Source organism: Geotrypetes seraphini, chromosome 6 (genome assembly GCF_902459505.1).
Source record: "Geotrypetes seraphini chromosome 6, aGeoSer1.1, whole genome shotgun sequence".
NCBI classification, from domain to species: domain Eukaryota; kingdom Metazoa; phylum Chordata; class Amphibia; order Gymnophiona; family Dermophiidae; genus Geotrypetes; species Geotrypetes seraphini.
This window is the reverse complement of record NC_047089.1, coordinates 130,222,500-130,247,602: the sequence shown is the minus strand read 5'-3', so window position 1 is coordinate 130,247,602 and position 25,103 is coordinate 130,222,500. Positions and strand designations below refer to the sequence as shown.

Here is a 25,103-nt window from a genome sequence, read left to right as displayed (position 1 = left end):
TGGGTTTATTTTATAGCCTCTTAACCCACCCCTTTTGCCCTCTCCTACCCACACTTGTGCTGTGGTGTAAATAAAATAAACAAAAAAGACTTTTCCTCTCTCTGTTAAGTCCTAGCTCACATTCGCGGCCTATCAGCAGCTCTGGCAGGATACACATTTCAAATCTGACATATTGTAATCACGAAACAGAAAATAAAATTATTTTTTCCACCTTGTGATGTCTGGTCATTATTCAAACCAGGTTGGTTCCAGGCTCTGGTTTCTGTTGGTCTTCTGATAACTCGCTTACAAGGGTCTCCTGCTCATTTGTCATTTTTTTTTTTCTCCATGTTAACCATCCATCTTTCATCTCTGTTCTCCCCTTCCATTTCCCTTTCCTCCCCAGGAGGTCTGGCATCTTTCCTTTTTTTCGTCTCCATCCCTGCAGTTCAGCATTTCTCTAATGACCGTCCCCCCACCCCGTGATCCTCCAAAGACACCCCCCCTGCGTTCCTCTCCTCCATGGGAATAAAGCTTTCCCTCTGCTACTGCTTCGCTCCTAAGCGGGACCAGGAAACAGTAGAAGAAAGCTTCCAGCTGTGGAAGGCTGCCTGTGGCCTCAAGAATGAAAGAACAGCTGCAGCGATGGATCCCACCATCCCCAGATCCACCATCTCTCCTTTTCTTAACTACCCTTTTATCCAGCATCTCTCCCTCCTTCTCCACCACCCCAGGGTCCACCATTTCTCCCTTTCTCTTCCCAACTACCCTCCTATCCAGCATCTCTATCCCCCCTTCACACCATTCCTTGGGTCCAACTTTACTCCCTTTCTGTTCCTTCTTTCCCTTCATCCCATTGTCTACCATCTCTCGCCCTCTCCTCTGTTTTTAGACCCATTATTTCTTCCCCTCTCACCCCACCCTCAGTCCGGCATATGCCCATCTCTTTGGACCCCCCCTTCCTTCCCTCTCTCCCTCCATGTTCTTCTACACCAGGGGGCCTCCCAAAGGCGGGCATGTTTCCCCTTCTCTCTAGCGTCGCCCGATTTCCCCCCTGGCCTCCCAGTTTCACCTTCAAAACTAACTCACCACTGCAGTAGCGATCCTAGCAGGCTGCCGTCGGTCTTTGCAGCATGTTCCCTGTGCCGCAGTTCCACCCTAAACTGACGCTCGAGTCGCGTCAGAGGGAATGTGACCCCCTTCTCTGATGTCACATTCCTGGCCTCCCGGTCTCCACTTCAAAACTAATTATGGCCTGCACAGGATCGCCAGTGCAGTAGCGATCTTAGCAGGCTGCTATCGGCCTCCGCAGTACGTTCCCTCTGCCGTGACATCAGAGGAGGGGCGGGACCACGGCAGAGGGAATGTGCTGCGGAGGCCGATGGCAGCCTGCTTTGATCGCTAAAGCACCGGTGATCCTCTGCAAACCGTAATTAATTTTGGAGGTGAGACTGGGAGGCCAGCGGGGAAAGCCGGATGACACTAGAGAGAAGGGGGAAACATGTCCGCCTTCAGGGGGGCCCCCTAAATCCATGGAGCCGAGGGTACCTAACGCTGGCGCCTATGCAGTACTTCCTGACTAACTCCCCCCCCAAAAGCAGGAGCAGCAGTGGCAGTTGACGGCCAGCAGGAGGCAGCGCTTAGGACAGGCTGTTCGCTGCCAGAGCGCTACCGCTCCTGCTTTAGGAGGCCCGAAGGTACGGGGAGGAGGGTTGGTCACTGAATTGGCGAGCCCAATTTTTTAAAGAAACCAAATCAATTAGCACTAGTGGCTAGTATGGAGTGTCTTTTGATGATTTGAACAATACTTATACCAAAGATATTTCTACCCTTCTTAATCAAATGGATTTTTGTACACTCATATCTCAAGCTACACATCAAGCAGGTCATACTATCGATATGGCCATAACATCATCTGCTTCAATTGATAATTACACAATAGGATCTTCTCTACCAGTACCTTGGTCAGATCACCACCTAATTCCAATAACCTATCTATCTTCTACTATTAAAACTATGGCAGTTAGTAAAACAATTAAATTTAGAGACTTTAACAAGCTATCAGCTAATCAAATTGCTGCAAATTTTCAATTTAATTTTTTGAATTTTAAATCTAACTCTTTAAATGACCTTCTATCTTTATGGAATGACTCCATTAAACTTCTACTAGACAAAGTAGCTCCAATACAAATTAAATGTATCTCGGCCCGAAATTGTTCTAATCCTTGGTTTTCAGCAGAACTTGCGTTAATTAAAAAACAACTGAGGTCTCTTGAGCGTCGTTGGAGGAAAGACAAAAATCAATCTAATTTAGGAAAATTTAAAGCACACTCTAATATTTACAAGGAAAAAATAAATCAAGCCAAAAAGAAATATTATTCTGACCAAATCTTAAAAGCCAAAAACGTTTCTTCTCTATACAAAATTCTAAAATCAGTGACTCCCTCTTCCAAAAAACTAGATCAATCTTCCAGCCATCTACCAACAGCACAAGGGCTTGCAACTTATTTTATGGATAAAGTTAAAAACATTAGGGAAAAGTTTAGTAAAAATGGAGTGATAATGATTGAACAAGATGCCGTAAAATCTTCGTCTTTACTATCTGCAAAATGCGCGTAATTTCATCTTCCTTCCATTGAAGAACTTGAATCTCTGATCAAAACAATTAACACAAAGGGTATGCAAACTGAGTCAATCCCCCCTTTTATTCTTAAACGGTATTTTGATATTTTTGGACCCTCAATTCTTTCTCTAATTAATGAAAGCTTACAGCACAGCATTATGCCTAGGGATTGGAAAACCTCCATTATTTACCCTATTGTCAAAGACCACAAAATAAGTATTGAAGAGAAATCAAATTATAGGCCAATTTCAAATATCCCATTTTTGGCAAAAATAACAGAGAAAATAGTATTCAACCAAATATCAAACTTTATAGAACAAACAAATATTCTACACCCAAATCAAACTGGTTTCCGGCAACATCACTCTACTGAACATTCTTTGATAGGCATGACATCATCTATACTCTATCATTTGGATCATCATTCTTCTGTTCTTTTGATTTCGATTGACCTCTCGGCAGCTTTTGATACGATTGATCACAATCTCTTATTGAATAGACTACAATCCATAGGCATTACTGAGCAAGTCCTACTTTGGTTTAGATCATATTTGGACAACCGCTCTTCTATAGTTTCCTTTAATGATTCTATTTCTACTAGTTTCTCAACCACATACGGTATTCCACAAGGTTCTATCCTGTCCCCACTTCTGTTTAATATATTTCTTGCTCCTCTTATGACTCTTTGCCAATCCATTGGCTTCACCGTATTTGCCTATGCAGATGATATACAACTTTTACATCCTCTTGACCCTAATAGTTCGTCTGAAATTTCAGCTATCAATGAGAAATTAAACCAGATTCATTTATGGCTTGATAACAATAGATTATCCTTAAATATCAATAAAACTAATACCTTGCTCTTCCCTTGGAAAGACAATCATAAACTCGCTGTTCCTATTTCCATCCAAGGGGTTACTCTTAAACAGATAAATAAGATTCGAATCTTAGGTGTGATTTTAGATGAAAACCTAACCTACCATGACCACGTTAGTTATGTGGTTAAAGCTACTTTTTACAGACTACGCCAAATACGGGCTATTTCAAAATTTCTATGTCCTAAATCATTGAATATATTAATTCATTCAATGATTATTTCAAAAATTGATTACTGCAATTCATTATTCAAGGGAATGGCTCAAAAAGAAATTAGAAGATTGCAGATAATTCAGAATGCCTCTATCAAATTAATTATGGGAGCTAAGAAGTTCGACCATGTAACTCCATTACTTCAAAATGCACATTGGCTTCCAGTATCACATCGTATTCTATATAAATTATCTTTACTTACATTTAAATCGTTATTATATAAAACCCCTGCTTTTATTTATAAAGCATTGATACCATATAATTCTCCCAAATTTTTAAGATCAAATGACCAGCGTTTGTTGGTCATTCCTACTCTCAAAATTATTAACACTCCAAGACAATTTATTTTTACTGTTATGGCGCCTCAGACATGGAATTCACTCCCGCTATATTTAAGAGAGAAGAATCTGGAAAAATTTAAGAGCCAACTTAAGAGCTTTCTTTTTAAAGATGCGTTCAATACCTAATTGAAATGTTAATTTGCTCTTTCGTTAATTGCTCTTTTGTCTATTCTCATTTTTAATTATTTATTTGTCCTCCTATTCCTATTTTTTTACCTTTAATTGTTGATTCTTTCCTATCTAAGATTGTATTTCTACCCCACCTGTCTTATTGTATGCTTGTTCTGTTTTAATTAGTTTGTTTATGTGATTTATCCCCTTGTTAATGTATGGTCTATTTTATGTATATTTTAGAAATTTATTTTACCATGTGTACATCGCTTAGTATTTGAAATAGGTGATTAATCAAATAATAAATAAACTTGAAACTTGAAACTTATGTGTGAGGCAGAGAATTTTGAAAAAAGATGTACCAATTGATGAGCAACCAATGTAGAAAAAGTAGTCAGATGATCAAAACAACAGGCATGACAGTAAACAAACTGCCAGATTCTGGAGAGTCTGTAAACATTTGAGTTGAGTAGCGGGTAATACCAGCATAGATGGAGTTACAATAGTCAAGTTTAGCTATAATTAAAGCATGAATAAATGCATGAAAAGTGTCAAAATTAATAATAGGTCAAAGGCAGTGAAGCTGACATAGGGAAAATAAACTTGACTGGATAGGGTGTGAAATGTGTTCCTGAAATGACAGCTTTGAATCTAAGATGGTTCATGAGGCGTCAAAGATTTCCAGCAGTATGGAAGAGGCTGTACTGAGGGAAGAAATCTAGACTCGGATTACGGAACCCTGCAAGATTGGTACTGTGACTCCACCCACCCTTGAACTGAACATAAGAACATAAGAATTGCCACTGCTGGGTCAGACCAGTGGTCTATCATGCCCATCAGTCCGCTCATGCGGTGGCCCTCTGGTCAAAGACCAGCACCCTGACTGAGATCAGCCCTATCAGCGTACATCCTTGTTCAGCAGGAACTTGTCTAGCTTTGTCTTGAATCCCTGGAGGGTGTTTAATCCTATGATAGACTCCGAAAGAGTGTTCCAGTTTTCTACCACTCTCTGGGTGAAGAAGAACTTCCTTACGTTTGTACGGAATCTATCTCCTTTCAACTTTAGAGAGTGCCCTCTCGTTCTCCCTACTTTGGAGAGGGTTAACAACCTGTCCTTATCTACTAAGTCTATCCCCTTCAGTACCTTGAATGTTTCGATCATGTCCCCTCTCAATCTCCTCTGTTCGAGGGAGTAGAGGCCCAGTTTTTCTAATTTTTCGCTGTATGGCAGCTCCTCCAACCCCTTAACCATCTTAGTCGCTCTTCTCTGGATCCTTTCGGGTAGTACCATGTCCTTCTTCATGAAGAACTGGTATGCTGCCCTGGAAGTGGAGGAGATGAGAGCATCCCAGGGAGATGAAGGACCAAAGCTTGAAATCCCCAAAATGGCTGGATCTATGACCACTAAGAGGCAAAAGGTATTGGTGGTTGGCGATTACCTTCTGAGGTGCACAGAAGCATCTGTCTGCAGACCAGACATGTTGTCCCAGGAGGTATGCTGTCTGCTTGGTGCCAAAATCCAAGATGTTTCAGAGAGAGTGCCCGATGACTATTATCCAATGCTCCTCATCCACGTTGGCACTAACGATACTGCCAGATACCCTTGCGAATGTATCAAAAGTGACTTTTTTGGCTCTGGGAGAGAATGTGAAGCAGTCAGCTATGCAGGTGGTATTCTCGTTCATCCTCCCTGTCAAGGGTAAGGGCTAGGTCAGAGAAGCACACATCCTGGAGATGAATGTGTGGCTACGTGGATGGTGTCAAGAGTGTTTTGGACCATGGGATGATTTTCCAAGGGCTGCTGGTATATATCTATCAAAGAAGGGAAGAAGTGTCTTCGGCGGCAGGCTGGCTAATTTACTGAAAAAGGCTTTAAACTAGAAGTGATGGGGCAGGGTGATCAAAGCCCTCAGGTAAGTAAATTAATAAATACCTTTACATGGATGGGAAAGGGGGCAATATCTGGAAAGCAGTATCTAGAAGCTGTGATGGAAGAAGATGAGACAGAAATAGTGGAGATCACGGAGATGTGGCTCACAGAGAATCATGACTAGGATGTAGTTCTATCATACTATAATCTGTTCAGGAAAGACAGGAAGAAAAGAAGGGGGAGTAGCATTATATGTTAAAGATCATTTTAAAGCCACATATTGCAGGATCTGCAGTCTAGCTAATGTACCTGGGGCACTGGAGGATTAGGTGATTTGCCCAGGGTCATAGGGAGCAGAGCGGGGTTTCAACCCACATCCTTAGAGTGCTAAGGCTGTAGCTCTAACCACTACGCCAGGGGTGCCCAACGCGTCGATCGCGATCGACCGGTAGCTCAGGAAGGCAACGTGAGTCGATCGCAGAGCCCATCCCGGGCTCTGTGATAGATTCGTGTTGCGGTCCCGATCTACCGGGCCTATCAGCCTTCCTCTCCCCGACGTCAAAGACGCCGACGCTGGGCATTAGGCTGTTTTTGTCATTTCGGGGGGAGGGGGGGGGGCGTGGTGGCGGCAGCAGCAACAACAGCCTGAAAAAGAAATCATCCTGGCCCGGGTCGGTGTCATACTCCGAAACTTCTACCTCTTCCAGCAGCCCTCTCCCTTCTACCTGCTTCCGGCCACACCCCCTGCTCCACGGCTCTCTTCGGCAACTCAGCAGCAGCGATCGACTCAAGCTTCTGACGTCGGGGCTTACCCTCTGTGAGTCCCGCTTGTTTCAACTTCCTTTTTCCACAAAAGCGGGACTCGTAGAGGGAAGGCCTCGATGTCGGCAGCTTGTCTTGATCACCGCTGCTGACGAGTTGCTGAAGAGAGCCGCGGAGCAGGGGGTGTTGCCGGGTGCAGGTAGAAGGCCAGATGCAGGATTCGTGGGTGAGGGAGGGGAAGAGAGAGAGAGAAAGAGAGAGGGGAGGGAAACAAAAGGAAATATTTCATACTGGGCTAGGCTGGAGTGGAGGGAGGATGGAAAGATTCTGGCTACAGGGTGCAGTAACAAAGGAAAAGGGGGGAAAGCTGAAAATGGAGATAGTGACACAAAGGGTAAGCAGGACCTACTGAATAAGGATAGAGATACAGAGGGGACATGAAGAGGAGGTGAAATAGAGACATAGAAGTAATGCTGAAAAAGTGTGTGTGTGGGGGGGGATAAAGACATTGAAAGGGCAAATGGTGAACATGGGGTAAAGACAAGGACAGAGACAAATGAAGATTCTGAAAAAGTGGTAAGATAAGAATATAGTGAGATGGACACAAAGAAGGGGGATGCTGGAAAATAGGTGGAACGGTAATTCTGACAGACACAGAAGGGAAATGCTGGATCAAGGAGAGATGGGGCTCAGGCTGGATGGAATGAGGAGAAATGCCTTGTTGGCCCGGAACTTCCTCTCCTACGTCAGAATTGACGTCAGGGAGCGGAATGCTAGTCAGCGCGACGCTTCTGCAGGGAAAGTTTGGGGCGGCGGTGGCTTGGGGGCTGTTCCCCGATGGCGGTGGCAGCAAACCGAGTGGCTTGGGGGAGGGCATGGAGAAAGAAAGAAAGAGGGCAGACAGGGAGACAGAAAGAAGGGGGAACAGGGAGACAGAAAAAAAAAGTTGGGGGAGAGAATGAGATCTGGAGGAGAGGAAACATACAGGAGGCTGAAAGAAAGGAAGAAAGATTGGATGCACAGTCAGAAGAAGAAAGTGCAACCAGAGACTCATGAAATCACCAAACAGCAAAAGGTAGGAAAAATGATTTTATTTTCAATTTAGTGATCAAAATGTGTCAGTTTTGAGAATTTATATCTGCTGTCTATATTTTGCACTATGGCTCCCTTTTACTAAACCGCAATAGCGTTTTTTAGCGCAGGGAGCCTATGAGCATTGAGAGCAGCACGAGGCATTCAACGTAACTCCCTGTGCTAAAACCTACTATTGTGGTTTGGTAAAAAGGGAGGGGGTGTATTTGTCTATTTTTGTATTTTGTTACTGAGGTGACATTGCATAGAGTCATCTGCTGTGACCTCTTTGAAAAAACCCGGAATATGAATAATTAACATTTTCTCTGCCTTTTAGTGTGCTTTGTGTTTTTTTTTTAATTTTATTGTTGGTAGATCATTTTGACTTAGTCATTATAAAAGTAGCTCGCAAGCCCATAAAGTGTGGGCACCTCTGCACTACGCCATACTCTGCTCCTTTATGTTTTCAAAATCTGTGGGAGATTGATCAGCATGAAGGAAGATTGGGTTCATTATGTCAGATCAAAGATAGCTATATTTTCTAAAGCCAGAAAAAAATTATGGAACTCCCTTCCTGGAACTTTGAGATTATGTAGGAATCATGATTTTTTAGGAAACTTTTAAAAACACAACTATTTGTATAGACTTAAAAAAAAACAACAACCTAGTGAGATTTGATTCTCTGGTTTGGGTATTAAGGGTATAAGGGTATAAAGGGTATAATATTAAGGGTATAAAAAGGTTAAGGAAGAATGATTGATTTAAATTTGTGATAGTATTTTATTGAAATGTTTCCACCAATTATAAATACTCCTGTATTTCTGTCACTAGTTGTTATTATGGTGTTTGTTTTTATAATTATGTATGATTGATATGTACACCGCTTAGATTTAAGTGGTTTATAAATTTTAAAAATAAATAAATTATAAATAGTAGGGAGAACTATTCCAGTAGTTGGTAATGAAACCAATACGGGATGGGGTCTTACTGAACTTAGTGCTTACAAATGGGGAAAGTTTTTTTGATGTTACAGTGGGTGATCATCTGGCATCCAGTGATCACTAAATAATACAGTTTAATATTAAGACGGGTACATAAAGGGCTTATTCAAAAGTAAAGGTTCTAGACTTTAAAAAAACTAACTGTTCGGTTGGGGGTTTACATCAAGGAATTTTTGCCTGGATGGGAATGTCTGGAAAGAGTAGAAATGCAGTGGGTAAAATTGAAAGGAGTTATTGTAAGGCTCCCTTCTTTTCTCTCAGCATATACTTTTAAAGTTTCAGCATTAGAAAAGCTTTCCAACTCTTATGTTCTTCATAGCAGAGTTCCATAGGGTCCATTTTGTTTCCTAAGTCCACTAGCAACATTAATACAGTCACTGGGGGGGGGGGGGGGGAGGAATTATCTGGTAGATATTGCTGTTACTGCAGGCATCTGGTAAGACGCACATTCCTGGAACTTATGGCCAAGAGGCCCTTCCATTTGGCCATATAAACATGTCCCTGCTGCAGCTCGCAGCCCAAGCTCATTGATGCATGACTAAAAGGGCAGATCCCACTCTTTTGGAGCAACCAAGGAGTGGGAGGATTCAGCTCCTCTATGGGGAAGCACAAAGCTGGGAAAGGCAAAATTCCAAAACTAGCCTTTGTCAAGTGAGTGATGGATTTATCATCTTTGGCAGGTAATGGCTGCATTACCAGCTCCTGCCGCCAAATTAAGTCTTGGAGGCTTCCCTTTCATCTGGAGGCCCTACCTCTTCTTCCACAACCTGTTTGCCTAGGTAAGAAGGACAATGCCCCAGTTCAGATAGGTGTTGAAAGTAGTTCTGGTAGTTTTCCAGTTTTCATTCCAACTCAATCTTCAGACTCTGAATGAGAGGGGTAAGACTTGATTTACTGAAAAATCCTTCTCCAATTTCTCTACAAATGTTTTCTTTATTGGTTTCACAACATCAGGGAGTTACCTTAAGACTTAATGTTGGCCATAAATCGAATTGAGAAATCTTTACAAGATCATTTAGCATATTTAGTAAATATACAAGGAAGCTTCTGCAAAATTTTCAGAGCAAGAGATTAGGGTCTTGGCTGTCAAACAAAGATCTGAGAAGGTTGAAACTCAGTTATCCATCTGTCAAATCAGCTATTGTTGCAAGGTCCACATATAGTTTGTTATTATATCTACAGATAGAAAATCTAGAGAATATGGCTAGAGCTTATAATTTGCAATTTTTGAATTTTCCAGTTACCCACTTCTTGTTACCACAGGAACTTAATTATCCAATTGATAATTTGATGGAAAAATATTTATTATTTGCAACGTGCTTCTAGAGCGGTAAAAAAAGAAGGGAACTGAAAGGGGTTATAGCTGAACTGTTTCAACTAATAGCCAATCTGACCAAATCAGGAAACATTCCGGAAGCCTGGAAAGTGGTAAATGTTACGCTGATCTTCAAGAAAGGTTCGAGGGGAGATTCGGGAAACTACAGACCAGTGAGTCTGACTTCGGTACTGGGAAAGATAGTAAAGGCACTGATAAAGGACCGCATCATTGATCACCTTGACGGACACGGTCTGATGAGGACCAGCCAACATGGCTTCAGCAAAGGAAGATTTTGCTTGACAAATTTACTGCACTTCTTCAAGGGAGTAAATAGGTAGATAGACAAGGGTGACCCAGTCGACATCGTATATCTAGATTTTCAGAAGGTGTTCGACAAGGTTCCCCATGAATGTCTACTTCGAAAAATTGTGAGCCATGGAATCGAGGGTGAAATACGTGGATTAAAAACTGGTTGGCAGATAGGAAACAGAGAGTGGGGGGGGGGGGGTAAATGGACAATACTCGGACTAGAAAAGCATCACGAGTGGAGTGTCGCAGGGTTCGGTGCTCGGGCCCATGCTCTTCAACATATTTATAAACGACCTAGAAATTGGTACGACAAGCGAGGTGATTAAATTTGTGGATGATACAAAGCTATTCAGAGTAGTGAGGACACAGAAGGATTGCGAAGATCTACAATGAGACATATATACACTTGAGGAATGGGCTGTGAGATGGCAAATCAGGTTCAACATGGATAAGTGCAAGGTGATGCATGTCGGTAACAAAAATCATATGCACGAATATAGGATGTCCGATGCTATACTCGGAGAGAGCCCCCAAGAAAGAGACTTGGGAGTACTTGTAGACAGGTCAATAAAACCGTCCGCGCAATGCGTGGCGGTGGCAAAAAGGGCAAACAGAATGCTAGGGATGATTAAAAAGGGATCACAAACAGATCTGAAAAGGTTATCATGCCGTTGTATCAGACCATGGTACGCCCCCACCTGGAATACTGCGTCCAACACTGGTCGCCGTACATGAAAAAGGATATAGTACTACCCAAAAGGATCCAGAGAAGAGCGACAAAAATGGTTAAGGGACTGGAGGAGTTGCCGTACAATGAGAGGCTAGAGAAACTGGGCCTCTTCTCCCTTGAAAAGAGGAGACAGAGAGGATATGATTGAAACTAGTGCTGCCCGATTCAGGAAAAAAAATTTCAATTCAATTTGATTCAGCCTATTGAATCGATTTTTCGATTCAATTCGATTTTCCTGCCCAATTGGATGTTTTTTTCAAACATCCTGGTGGGTTTATTTTATAGCCTCTTCATCCCTTTTGCCTTCTCCTAACCACACTGGCACTGTGGTGTAAACAAAACAAACAAACAAAAAAGACTTTTCCTCTATCTGTTAAATCCTAACTCATGTTCGCGGTCTAACACCAGCTCTGGCAGGATACATGTTTCAAATCTGACATATTGTAATCACAAAACAGAAAACAAAATTATTTTTTCTTCCTTTTGTTGTTTAGTCATTATTCAAATCATGTTGGTTCCTTCCTTACACCACAGATCACATCTTCATCATACTCTATACCTAGCATGGTTCATAGCCTCATAGCACTGCTACTCCAACACTTCAATGGTCTTCATCATATTTTCACCCACTGCCCCATATCCCATTTTTACAAGCTCATCATTGAGTTCTTGTAACCCAAACATATCCATATAATCTAAGACTTACCGACATGTGTTCTCTGCCCTTTCCAAAATGTTGATGTAGCCATATTCTGCAGGCTCTGGACTGGAGCAATGAATGTACTTTCTGGGTCGAGAATACAGTACTTCCTTAACTTTTTCAGCAATCACCCAGAGAGGAGGTTGCAGGATTATATCTGGACTGGCTGGGACTTGAATACCCCTTCTCCCATTCTTGCTGAGAATTTTGAATTTTCATGGCACTTAGGTCTTTCCAGAATTCCTCTGCGGGTCTCTTTTGTTCATTAGCTAAGGGTTTTGACTTACTACTGTGTTTAGCACAGGAAGAAAAGAAGTGAATTCTTTCCCCTTTTACTAAACTCTCGCGCTTTGTCCTGTAAAAAGCCCAGGATGCGTCAGGATGAAACGCCACCAGAATTTCAGCAACAGTTCAGCGCTGCCTCCTTTACTAAACCGCCGCACCGCGCTAGTGGTTTTTAGTGCCAGGAGCCGCACTAAAAGCTCTGCGTTACTCCCGACGCTCATAGAGTTTCAACCTAAAAATATTGTTTAAATGGCTTTTTTTTAAAAAAACTGAGCTTGAGTACCTAAAAAATTGGTGCCAGTTAGAGAATCCAGGCCTAAATGTGTATGTGTATCATTTTCCTCGGAATGTAGGAAAGGCTGAAAATTAAGCAAAACACCGGCTGACCAATCACAATTCTTAATGGAGAGAAGCTATTTTGATTGTTCTTATCTACACATCTCTCTCTCTCTTTAAAACACACACAATAATTTTCTCCTCCTCTTCAAATACAAATAACTGAAAATTTTGTTGAAAGTTGGGATAATGTGTTTTTCTAACATGTCATTATAAAGATAAGGCATTTCTCAGAAAACAATACTTTAATAATTGATATATGATTGTACCTTTTGAAAAGGTGGTAGGTACTATTACAGAGGATCACCATTAACAAAAAATAAAATGCAAAAGAACTATGAAATTAGAGAATTCTATCTGCATGCCTACTGCCTTTAAAATCAGCTTTCGGAGTAATTCACCTGAAAACTTCCTTCAGCTGCTTCACTTTGTTGTCTGGAAATTTTTTTGTGTTCGTATCATCTAAGAAGGCTCTTGCATATGCTAAAGGACCAGCATTAACCTAATGAAAAAGAAATTAAATCAATTCAATCAAGGGCTTAAACTAAAAAAATTTGTATATTAATTTAAAGTTCTTATTACTTAAATCTGGTCAGCTTCTCAATTACTTAAATGTGTTTTTGAGATTTTCCCCTGAAAATCTGGTTTCTTTGTAAATGTTATTTCATAATGGAAGCTGTTAAGAAGCTAAGAGCCAGTACACACATCTTTTCTTATGCATTAATATATTTTATTTGTACTTTAAATAATGATTGATTATGAGAAATGTGCAAAGTAATAATAAATAAGAGAGAGACTTTGGGAGTAATTTTCAAAAAACTTTCATAAAATTGTCAACCTGATATAGGTTTTACACGCATCAATTTAACCTCATATGTACATAATTCCTCTCTGACTGAATCAGAGTAAAGTTATTTCCCATGACAGAGCTGGGAGATGTTTACATTTAAACACACACTTTTAATACCGTAGAACGCTGATTATCCGGATGTCCAATTATCTGGATTGCTTTGGGGGTTTCACTTTATATTTGAGTTCCTCCCGAAGTACCATTCCTATCACCCTTCCACCCGCAAGTATTCCTTCTCTGCTTCTGCCGCTGTTGTCATCAGCAAAGCCCCTCCCCCCCGAGACTTTTCCCCCAATGTCAGCACACCCACTACAAGAGAAGAGCGCATTCCCCCCTCCCTTCCCAAACAGACACCATCAACCCCCATCCAGGACTACAGGAAGGACACTAGGCTATGAGGCTTGTGAGGCTATGAGCTGAGCAGTAGTGGCTCGTGGCCAGTAGGGGGTGATGTCTATGGGACGGTAATGGAATGGACGTCAGGTCATGATAGTGCAGTATTTTGTGGAGTTTTTCTACAAAAGCGCCTGCTTTTCATATGATTCTGGGTAACTCTAGTCAGATACAAGCATATGTGTTAGTTAAGGCCACGCCCAATAGAAGCGTACGAAAAACTGGTGAATAAAAATCTGAATATGGATGTAGCCAAGGCCAGAAAAACACACTACAGATTAATATTAAGGAAAAGCATAATAATATTTTATGTATTTTGCTATTAAGCCAGATCACAGAAGAAATCAGGAATAGATATGCATAATGCATATATAGAGATATTGATGACTCCATTTTGGGTTCTCTGTTTTTCTGTGTCTTCTGTTTGGCTTTACTCCATTTTATGTTCAGCCTATATCCCTAGTCTTTGTTCAGGTTTTTCCCGCTTTTAGCCTCGTGGTTCTAATTGATACCAGATGTGTCTTAGGCTGGTTAAGAAAAGTATATTAGATTCCATATTCTAAATTGAGATATAACATGCAGTACATATGAATGAAATATAATGTATGCAACAGTGGATGAATGAAGAGGTTCCACAAGAACGAATGAATGGATGGATGAAAGAACTTGTACTTAAAGTGAAATGTTTTACATAAGGAACACTAAGGAAAAATCCTGAACACAGCATCTGGAAATAGTTAAGTTAGAATCAGAGACTTGTAGCAGTCTCCAGCATAGGAAGGCTTCTGAATTTGTATGCCAATGAAATTTGAAGCTGTTAGGTTTCAGGGAGATGGGGAAACAGCCCCTCCTTCTCCTTTTTCTCTGAGGCTGACAGGGAGAGCTGAGAATTTCTCAGCACTCGTTAACAAATGCAGGTTCTCTTAATATACCTTTTTGAAAAGGACAAAAAGAATATTGGATATGTAATAAAATGTTAATGTATATTCAGAAATGAATGTAAAAACCAAATATGATTTCTGAAATTTTTAAACATGTAAAGGAATTTTCTTTGTCTAAATTTAAAGACCACCTCTGTTTTTGATTGGCCCACGGCCAATGATGTCACACTGGACTGAAGGTACATATTGGGGAGCTTCTAAGTATCAGGTTGAGATTGTTATCAGAAGGCCAGCATTTTGGCAACTATAACGACCTCCCGCTAACGCAACTAGCCTTTTGAGTTCCATAGGCAGGGCACGCTACGGGGGTTCAAGGAAGGTTTAGATAAATTCCTGAAGGATAAGGGGATTGAGGGGTACAGATAGAATTAAAGGGTACAGATAGATTTAGAGATAGGTTATAGGAAAAGGCAGGAACCACTTAACAGGTTGTGGACCTGATGGGCCGCCGCGGGTGCGGACTGCTGGGTGCGATGGACCTCTTGTCTGACCCAGCGGAGGCAACTCTTATGTTCTTATGATGGAAAAATAAAAGCAATCAATAAATAATTATTTTGGTAAACCTTGCGTTATGCGTCCATTTCCATATTTTTGTTATTTTGCACACCTTGAGTTAAAGCTAGCAGCTTAATTGGCAACTGCAGCTTTTTGAGTGCACTGGCGTCCAATTACCCATGCTCAGAACAACCTCACAAAACTGCTGTTGGAAGTCTTGGCAGCTATTTTCATCACTGAAAAGCATGGGCAGGAGCAATTGGAAATCGTTCCTGCCCCAGCGCGGTGCTATACCACCAGGTAAACAAGGTAGGCTTTGGAGTCTTTCCTCTGGGTCTAGGATGGGGTTGGTGGTGTCTGTTCGGGGAGGGAAGGGACACGCCGCCTTTTCTTGTCGGAGGCATTGATGGTATTTTTTTTCATGTTTTATTAAAAACAAAACAAAAAATAATGTTCAATCATCCGGACTTTTGATTATCCGGACGGCTCTCTGCCGAGGTTAGTCCAGTTAATCGGCATTCTACTATATATGAATGTTCAGGTATAAATTAACCCTGAAAATGTATACATGCCAAAGAGAAGGTGTAAATGTAACTAATTTTTTTATCACTTGTACTTTCACTTTGAAATCTTGGCTGAGCCTGCATAGGAAAAAAAAAGCGTGTGCATAGTTACAAAATTATCATTTTTATGCAGGAACCATGTTGCAAAGCAAAGAAAGCACAGTTACTTACCGTAATAGGTATTATCCAGAGACAGCAGGCAAATATTCTCACATATGAGCCCCGATGCGGATAGCTTCACAAGCTTGCTTGAAGAACTTTTGGAAAGTTCACTACTGCCGCACTACGCATGCGCGAATGCCTTCCCGCCAGACGTAGGGCACGCGTCTCCTCAGTTCAGATAGCAAGCTAAGAAGCCAACCAGGGGAGGTGGGTGGGTTGTGAGAATATCTGCCTGCTGTCCCTGGATAACAGAACAAGCAGGCAGCATATTCTCACATATGGGTGACTTCCAAGCTAACCAGAATGGGATGGTAGGAGTGTTGGCAAATTCAGGAGAATAAATTTTGTAATACTGCCTGACCAAAGTGGCCATCCCATCTGAAAAAGAATCCAGACAATAATGAGAGGTGAATGTATGAACCGAGGACCAAGTGGCAGCTTTGCAGATTTCCTCTATAGGAGTTGATCTAAGGAAAGCTACAGATGCCGCCATGGCTCTAACTTTATGGGCTGTGACTCGACCCTCCAGATGCAGTCCAGCCTGAGCATAGCAGAATGAGATGCAAGCAGCCAACCCAGTTGGAGATGGTTCTCTTGGAAACTGGATGTCCCAACTTGGTTGGATCGAAGGAGACAAAAAGTTGAGGAGAAGATCTCTGTGGCTTAGTCCTTTGTAAGTAGAAAGCCAAAGCACGCTTGCAGTCTAGAGTATGAAGAGCTGTTTCTCCAGGATGAGAATGAGGTTTTGGAAAAAAACACTGGGAGTACAATGGATTGATTGAGATGAAATTCTGAAACAACTTTTGGTAAGAATTTAGGATGAGTATGGAGGACCACCTTGTTGTGATAGAATACTGTGAAAGGTGGGTCCGCTACTAAAGCTTGTAGCTCACTGACTCTGCGAGCAGATGTTAGAGCAATGAGAAAAACCACTTTCCAAGTGAGATATTTCAGATGAGCCGTAGACATTGGTTCAAATGGAGTTGTGTCTTTGTAAATTGTATTTTTTTAACTGAAATGTTTCAGTTCTTCTGTTGTGAACCGCCTAGAACTGCTGGTGGGGCGGTATACAAGAAAATAAATTATTATTATTATTTAGCAAGAACCACATTGAGATCCCAAACTACTGGCGGTGGTTTGAGAGGTGGTTTGACATTGAAAAGTCCTTTCATAAATCTGGAAACCACAGGATGAGCAGATAAAGGTTTCCTTTCCAAGGCTGATGAAAAGCAGCAATTGCACTGAGATGGACTCTAATAGAGGTGGATTTGAGGCCAGATTGAGATAAATGAAACAGATAATCCAGAACAGAAGACAAGGAGCTAGACTGATTTTTTTCAATTTGAACTTGACGACGTTTAAGGGCTCAATTTTGAAATGTAGCACAGTGGGCGCACGACTCTGGATGATGATCAGGTCCTAAACACTGCACACACCACTTATGTGGATCAGTGAAAGAGATCACGTGTTGACACCAGCTACATTTCTTAAACCCTGTGACTGGCCGGGACATGGAATGAAAAAAAATCAAAGCCCACAGGCTGAGGACGCAGAACAGGCTCCGCCGTGACACGATTGGTGAAAAAAAAAAAAAAAAAATCACAAAATTAAAAAAAAAAAAAAATATATGCGCAACACAGCGACCCTGTAAGAATAAGAAAAAACACGAGCTGCGGCGATGAGAAGGCACAAAAAGAACCAACTCTTGCGCAGAGCCTTGAAATGAGGGCTTCTCAGCTCTTTGGAAAACTTAGAACTGAGGAGACACTGAGGAGATGCGCGCCCTATGACAGGCAGGAAGGAACTCGCGAATGAGTGGTACGGCAGTCGCGAACTTTCCAAAGTTCTTCAAGCAAGTCTGCTTGTGTAGCTGTCCGCATCGGGGCTCTGTGGTTGACGTCACCCATATGCTGCCTGCTTGTCCTGGGATAATGATGAGCATCTATTCCTTCCATGATTTTCATTGTCTTGGGCCAGATGTAAGAAGGGTTATCTGCATGACATGTCATTTGTTTACCTGCACACTGACACTGCCTTGGAGCTTCAGTTGTAACTTGATCATATCTACATCAGCGGAGGCACAAAGCTGCTTCAGTTCTGCCACTTTTTTACTCATTTCATCAATAGCTACTTCAATGGGATTTAGATCAGTGTGGTGCTGGTACATTACTGGAATGCGTTTTTTCACATATGGAAAGCAGTGTATTGCTGCAATGAAAAGAAATATAAAGCACCAAATATAGGCAGATAAATCCTATATCATCATCTAAGTCTAAAGCTAAATACTCATGTCACCAAAAGACAATATATCTGAGTTTTATTCATTGGCACAACCTAAATTGCCCAATAGTATACTGGTTCAGATTTTTAGGGGGAATACAAACTTACCATATATACTCGAATATAAACCAAGATTTTGGGGCCAAAAAATGGCCCCAAAATGGGGGTCTTAGTTTATATTCGAGTCCCCAACCAATGACTATCATGACTATCGCTTTTGTTCTCCCCACTCGATCCAATCATTGGTGGTGCTGCTGTCCCACCCCTCTGATGCCCAGAGTTTCTGTTCTCCACAAACCCCTCTCCCCGATGACCAATACTGCCATCTTCCACAAACCCAACCCTCCCTTGATGAAAACTGCTACTTTCCCCCACAAACCCCTCTTCCCCGATGACCGACGCTACTATCCTCCCCCCACCCAGCTAGCATTAGGCTTACTATTCCTGCGATCAAAGAAGCTGACGTTGATGATCTTTGCCACACTGGAGCAGAGCCTTGAGTTTCTGTGCATGCTCAAGGCCTGCTGGCTCCATCCCTCTCCGGGATTCTCGGGGGGGGGGGGGGGGGGGGGGTGTTGTGGAGAACAGAAACTCTGGGCATCAGTAGGTGGGACAGCAGCACCACCGATGATCGGGAGGGTAAAAGCCTAATGCCAGCTGGGTGGGGCAAAAACGGTAGTGCCGGTCATTGGTGAAGAGGGGTTTATGGAGGAAAGTAGCACCTTTCATCGAGGGAGGGTTGGGTTTATGGAAAATGATAATGTTGGCCATTGCGGGGAAAGGGGTTTGTGGATGAAAGTAGTAGCTTGCATAAATTTGCAGGGATAGTGTTCAAAGTTAAAGTACACCCACACTATAAAAGATGTGTTGGTACAATGACAGGGAATAGTATACACATACTATTTGCATAAACACACAGTTATATAATTATCCCTTTAATGTTTTGCTTAAAAATAATCATAGCCTTTTTTTAATAGTAAGAAATTATTGGAAACAGTACCAAATTTCCTATTATTTTTTCCAGGCAGGGTGTTGTAGGTTTATTTTTAAACTTCTGATTCTAAGATGGAGTTTAATGTTCCTCTTTGTGTATGTATGTTTGTTTGTGGAAAGGAGCTGTTTGTACCTGATTCATGGTTTATTAATAGTATTTCGGCTGAGAAGAACACGTGAGATTTTAATGCAGTCCTTTTTCTCATGATGCTTTTAGTGATAAGATAAATTTTCAAGGGTGTGTAATTATATGATTTGGATAGGAGATCACATGCACAGGTACTCAATCACTGACATTCCTGCTCCACTCTCCCCTTTTATATCTTCCCCAAATTTCTGTTAAATTATGTTCACAAAATGGACATCCTTTGCAGGACTATTCTGCATAGGTAGCAGCAGCAGTGTAAAGGGAATATGTAAAAATGGGCGTATGGATGTATAATGCAAAGCTATAGCTGTCCTCATTTACTCAGCATGCCTTTGGATCACTCAGTGCAGAGGTAGAGACTTTTTTTGTTGTTTTATTTTTATACTTCAAGGAAGTGATGCAATTCACCCAGTGTTACTTGTTCTCATCTGAAGTTTAAAGATGTAAGGAAGAGATCTATATGACAGATAAATGTGTGGGAAACTTGAATGTTGATAACACTTCCTTGAAGTACTTTGGTGAAATGATGTGCTGCATTTTACAATTTGTCTGGTCCTAAGATGTAGAAATTATCATATGACATGATGTTTGGGGATAATTCTATAGATATGTTATGCTATATGTGGCCTTATATCCCGCTGAATCCTCGCAGAGCGGAGTTCTAGGCAGGTTACAGATTTTATACATTTTATAAAGATTTGTATGCATACCAGCGTTACAAAGAGCTTATACGATATATAATTAATATATATATATATATAAATTATATATATAATGTTTTATCAGTTACTGTATGTATATTTTATCAGTATGTATGTATGTTTTATCAGTTACTGTATATATACATACTGTATATATATATACACATACAGTAACTGATAAAACATTGATTATACTTACAATGAGAGCTGCATAGGACTATGAGAATTGCTTTCAAAGTGATCTGTGTTAAAATTTTCAGATGTCATGTGTCCTTGTGAACAGCAGAGTGCTGGACAATTTATGTATCATCCTCCCCTTTTCTAGTGTCTTTTGTTGCAGTGTGGTTCTCCCAAAAAGAGTTTTTGAGAACTTTGGATGCTAATGTTTCATCATATGAGGTTAAAATATTCTGGAGTGAAGTTGTGTTTGTGTCCAGACAAAAATTTTTTGGGGAGGCGGGGTTCAAGTGAGGAGGAAATGAATAAGAGAACTGTATTACATGGTGCCAGAAGAGGAATAGTGTTGGAGGGTTTGTTTTACATTTTCTCTAGATCATTCACCTGGTATCGGTCAAGCTCCTTGAAATAGAACCCCCTATTGACACTGGACACTCCTGTAACACTATGCAATTGCAAATTGTTCTGATGTGCAGTGTGTGGGAGTACTGATGGGTTGTGGAAGAGAGGCTGTACAGGGTAGAAGTGTATGTACGGGAGATAAGCTGCAATGATTGGGGGGGAGAGGTAGTAAGGTTTAGGGTGGAAAGTTTGAAAGAAAGTTGGGAGAAGACATAGTTATAGGTAGGCTGATGAAGGTAAGGTGACTGTGGTAGGGGAAGGGGAGGTGAATAATAGAATTGATGTGTCTAATGCACGATATGTCTACATTTGAAGTTGGAGAATTTGGGGGTTGGGGTGGAAGGGAGGGAGAGATGTCAGGGGTTGGAATGGATGGGGCACAAGAGAAGAGGATGAGGGAATGCTGAAGGCTGGGGTTGTCTTCTAGTAACTAGGATATATTCTTGTTGTTTGGGATGACTAAACTACTATGTAACAGGACTATAGTGTGATATAATGGAATATGGCAGGCTTTACGTTGCCTATTAAAAAGGCAGGTGCTTCAGGAACTGCACAAGCAATGGGTAGGGCTGGCCATACTCCAGGAGATGTGATCACACGGCAGAGAAAAGCCAGAGAGGCCTCTACGACGGGGAGAGCAATCCAGATACAAGAGTCGTGAGGAAAAGATGTCAACCGTATAGCAATGGGCAATCCAAAGCAAACTTAATTTTGTCAGCAGCATAGACTTGACACTGAGTGTGTTTAGGCAATTATGCCTTTGTCAAGAGTCTAATTTAGGGATGCCTAAAAGGTCGATCGCGATCAACTAGTCGATTGCAAAGACAACACGAGTCGATTGCGGAGCCCATCTCAGGCTCCTCGATAGACTCGCATTGCCTTTGCGTTCTGTTCTCCCTGCTTCCCCAACGCCAGGCCAGCCTGACGTCAGATAGGAAGTTCCAGGCCAGCCTGGGGAAGGCTTGTGGGCCTGACGCTTGCACATTTCTGGCCTGGTGTTGGGGAAGTAGGGAGAAGTAGGTGGCGGTGGCTGCTGGGGGGAGGGAGAGAAAGACAGACAGAAAGAAAGAAAGGGGGGCAGGGAGAGAGGAAGAAAAAGTTGGACTCATGGAGGGATACAGAGAGATGTTGGTTGGGGAATGGAATGAGGTCTGGAGGAGAGGAAACAGGAGGCAGGAAGAAAGAAAGAAATATTGGATTTACAGTCAGAAGAAGGAACCAGAGACTCATGAAATCACCAGATAGCAAAGGTAGGAAAAATGATTTTATTTTAAATTTAGTGATCAAAATGTGTCCAAATTTATATCTGCAGTTTATATTTTGCACTATAGCCCCCTTTTACTAAACCGGGATAGTGGTTTTTAGAGCAGGGAGCCTATGAACTTCGGGAGCAGCGCAGGGCATTCAGTACAGCTCCCTGTGCCAAAAACCACTAGCGCGGTTTAGTAAAAGGGGAGGGGTATATTTGTCTATTTTTGTATAGTTACTAAGGTGACATTGCATATTTTAAAGTTATTTGCCTTGACCTCTTTGAACCCCCCCCCCCCAATATAAATGACAATTAACATTTTCTCTGCATACAGTGTGCTTTGTGTTTTTAAAAATTTTATTGTTGGTAGATCATTTTGACTTGGTCATTTTAAAAGTAGCTCGCAAGCCAAAAAAGGACACAAAAATAAAACCAATCAATATACACAGATATCAAACATATCTATATAATAATAATAATAATAATAACAACTTTATTCTTGTATACCGCATTACCATGGAAGTTCTATGCGGTTAACAGATGAAGAGACTGTACATTTACAGCGAAGTTACATTTTCACACACATATCAAACACCATAACAAATGCTTTTATGGAAATAAATATCCATATATAGTACATAAATACAATAAGAAATACTTACAACAATAAGGAAAGTAAAATCAAGAAAACATAAGGGATGATAATCTTATGACTCTTCTACATTTCATCCTATATGTTTTCTTGATTTTACTTTCCCTATTGTTTGTATGCATTATTTTTTATAAAAGCATGGATATGGAATAAAAGCATGGATATTTATTTTTTCTTTCCAACAGCATTTGTTACAGCTTTTGATATGTACATATATGTATATTAATTGGTTTTATTTTTGTGCTCTTTTGTGTTACATTAGACTCTTGACAAAGGCAGAATTGCCGAAACACTGTCAGTGTTGAGTCTATGTTGCTGACAAAATTAAGTTTGTTTTGGATTGCCCACTGCTTTATGGTTGACATCTTTTCCGCACGACTCTTGAATCTGGATCATACTCCAGGAAACCCACTTAAGTGATCAGTAGCATGCTAAGCTGAAAAGTGGTGGGAGAGGACACATGCTCTGGGCTTCTTTGAATTTTAGAAAGGGTGTGGCAGTAGTCTTTCATAAATCTCTAGAAACACAAACACAACTTTACTCCAGAATACTATACAACAAGTTATACTGCCACAGAGGAACCCCCTTTAAACTGCAGCCCAAACAACTGATACCTGAAGATATAGGCCATCCTCATATAAACAATGCCCGCACGTGGGACATCATGAAAATCAAACTACTGTTTGGTTGTCCATAATATCTACACTAAGCTAACTCAATTCCCATGGAACATATGTATTAGATTATACTATTAGATTGAATTCTCGTACTGCACACCTTGATTGCAAGGCTGTAACCCATGCACTGAAAACGGTAACCCTAACGTTTATTGTAACCCTATGAATGTCAATTGTATTCTTATGTAATGTTATATTGTAACACTGTAGATATTAAACAGTAAATATTAACCCATTCTGAGCTCTCTGGGGAGGACGGGATATAAATCCAAATAAATAAATTATTAAGGATCCATTGCTGCTTGGAACAATAATCCCTGGTACTGGTGAATATCTGAATACCAAATGTATATGATGCATCCTTTGTTCTATTATTGTTAGAGCAGTTTGAGGAGGCATGAAATATTAATGGATGGGTGCGACCCAAGTTTAGAAAAATTTCATAACCTGATTAATGAAGATGTTCTTCAGACAGTTGATAACCCAAGCTAGAATTAATAGATGCCTGGTGAGCTCTCCATCCACAAATGAGACTATATGCATATACTGTATAATTAAAAGCTCACATAACAGTCTCGTACTTAAATGTTGGGAGGTTGCTATTTGGATGACAGCTCTGGCTTCAGGACTGGTCGAAGTTCATACTGAATGTTATAAAATACTTAAAGAACAATTACTGACACATTTGGCTAGTTTACCATTTTTATTGCCTCACAGGAAATAACAAGGGAGAAAGACATGGCCCACAATGTGCTTAATCTGAAGCCAGGGAAGGACCCTAAGAAACCAGAATACTACTGGTCAATCTCTGATTAATTCTGATCTCAAAATTCTGAATAGATTTTGTCCAATTAATTCAGGATCAGACCTTTATTTGCTACCTTTGCCTAGTGAAATATGAGACCTGTCAAATTTCTGATATTCCATTGTTATTTGTCAGAAAGCCTTCAACAGGTTTAACTAGGAGTGCCTGTGGAAGACTCCATGGTTTGTTTTTGTATGTGGTCTGAGCACTTTGCAAGAACCTCCAAGCAGGTATGGTGATAATTTGCCATTTTTGTTTGTAAATATTTTAAAAATTCCATTATTTTTGAGGGTGGGTTGGTATTTCCTAATTACAGATTTACTGTATTTTTCACTCCATAAGACGTACCTGACCATAAGACGCACCCTAGATTTAGAGGAGGAAAACAAGAAAAAAACCATTCTGAACCAAATTCTCCCTGCCAGGCTCTGCACCCTGTCTCCCCTCTGGTGGTCTAGTGGTAGGCTGGGACAGGGCACAGAGCAGGCAGGCCTAGTGGCAGGCAGGTAGGCCTTAGTGGCAGGCAGGCAGGCAGGCCCCACACACCCCCAGTACCTTAAATTATCCCCCCATGCCCACCAATACCTTACATCATCCCCTGTACCCCCATGTACCTTAAATCATCCCCCCATTTGTCCCCGTACCTTAAATCATCCCCATACCCCCACATGCTCCTCATGTACCTTAAATCATTCCCCCATACACACGTGCCTCCAGTACCTTAAATCATCCCCCACGTACCTCCCCAGTACCATTTTTAATCATCCCCCCTCCCTGTACCTTTAATCATACCCCCTCGGTACTTTTTAAATTCCTTCCTCCTTAGATGGCTCTCATCTTTCCCAGCCAGTGGCGCACAAGCCAGAAGCACAGAGATCAGGAGCAAGCCCTCCACACTCCCGCCTGGGCCCACTCCGATCTCCAAATAGCTGCAGTCAATTCTCGTGAGTCTTGCTCCTGATCTCTGCACTTCTGGCCTGTGGCACCACTAGCCGGGAAATTCACTGGACCACCAGCAGCGACGGCAGCGAGCGGGCGGGCAGGTGGGTTTTAAAGTTGCAGCGGTAGTGGAGTTAAAAAAAAAAAAAAA

The 25,103-nt window shown here is 41.4% G+C and overlaps 1 protein-coding gene across 4 annotated transcripts in view; it reads right to left on the bottom strand.

Annotated features, from left to right (window-relative positions):
* DOCK9 (dedicator of cytokinesis 9) overlaps positions 1-25,103 on the bottom strand; it is a 1,074,749-nt gene that overhangs the window by 23,689 nt on the left and 1,025,957 nt on the right. For all 4 annotated transcript variants that reach the window (XM_033947591.1, XM_033947593.1, XM_033947592.1 and 1 more), the window contains exons 50-51: positions 17,947-18,137; positions 12,927-13,027 (exon numbers count right to left, since the gene is read on the bottom strand). In XM_033947591.1, the coding sequence (XP_033803482.1) occupies positions 12,927-13,027; positions 17,947-18,137 (292 nt within the window). The remainder of the gene's footprint in view (positions 1-12,926; positions 13,028-17,946; positions 18,138-25,103) is intronic.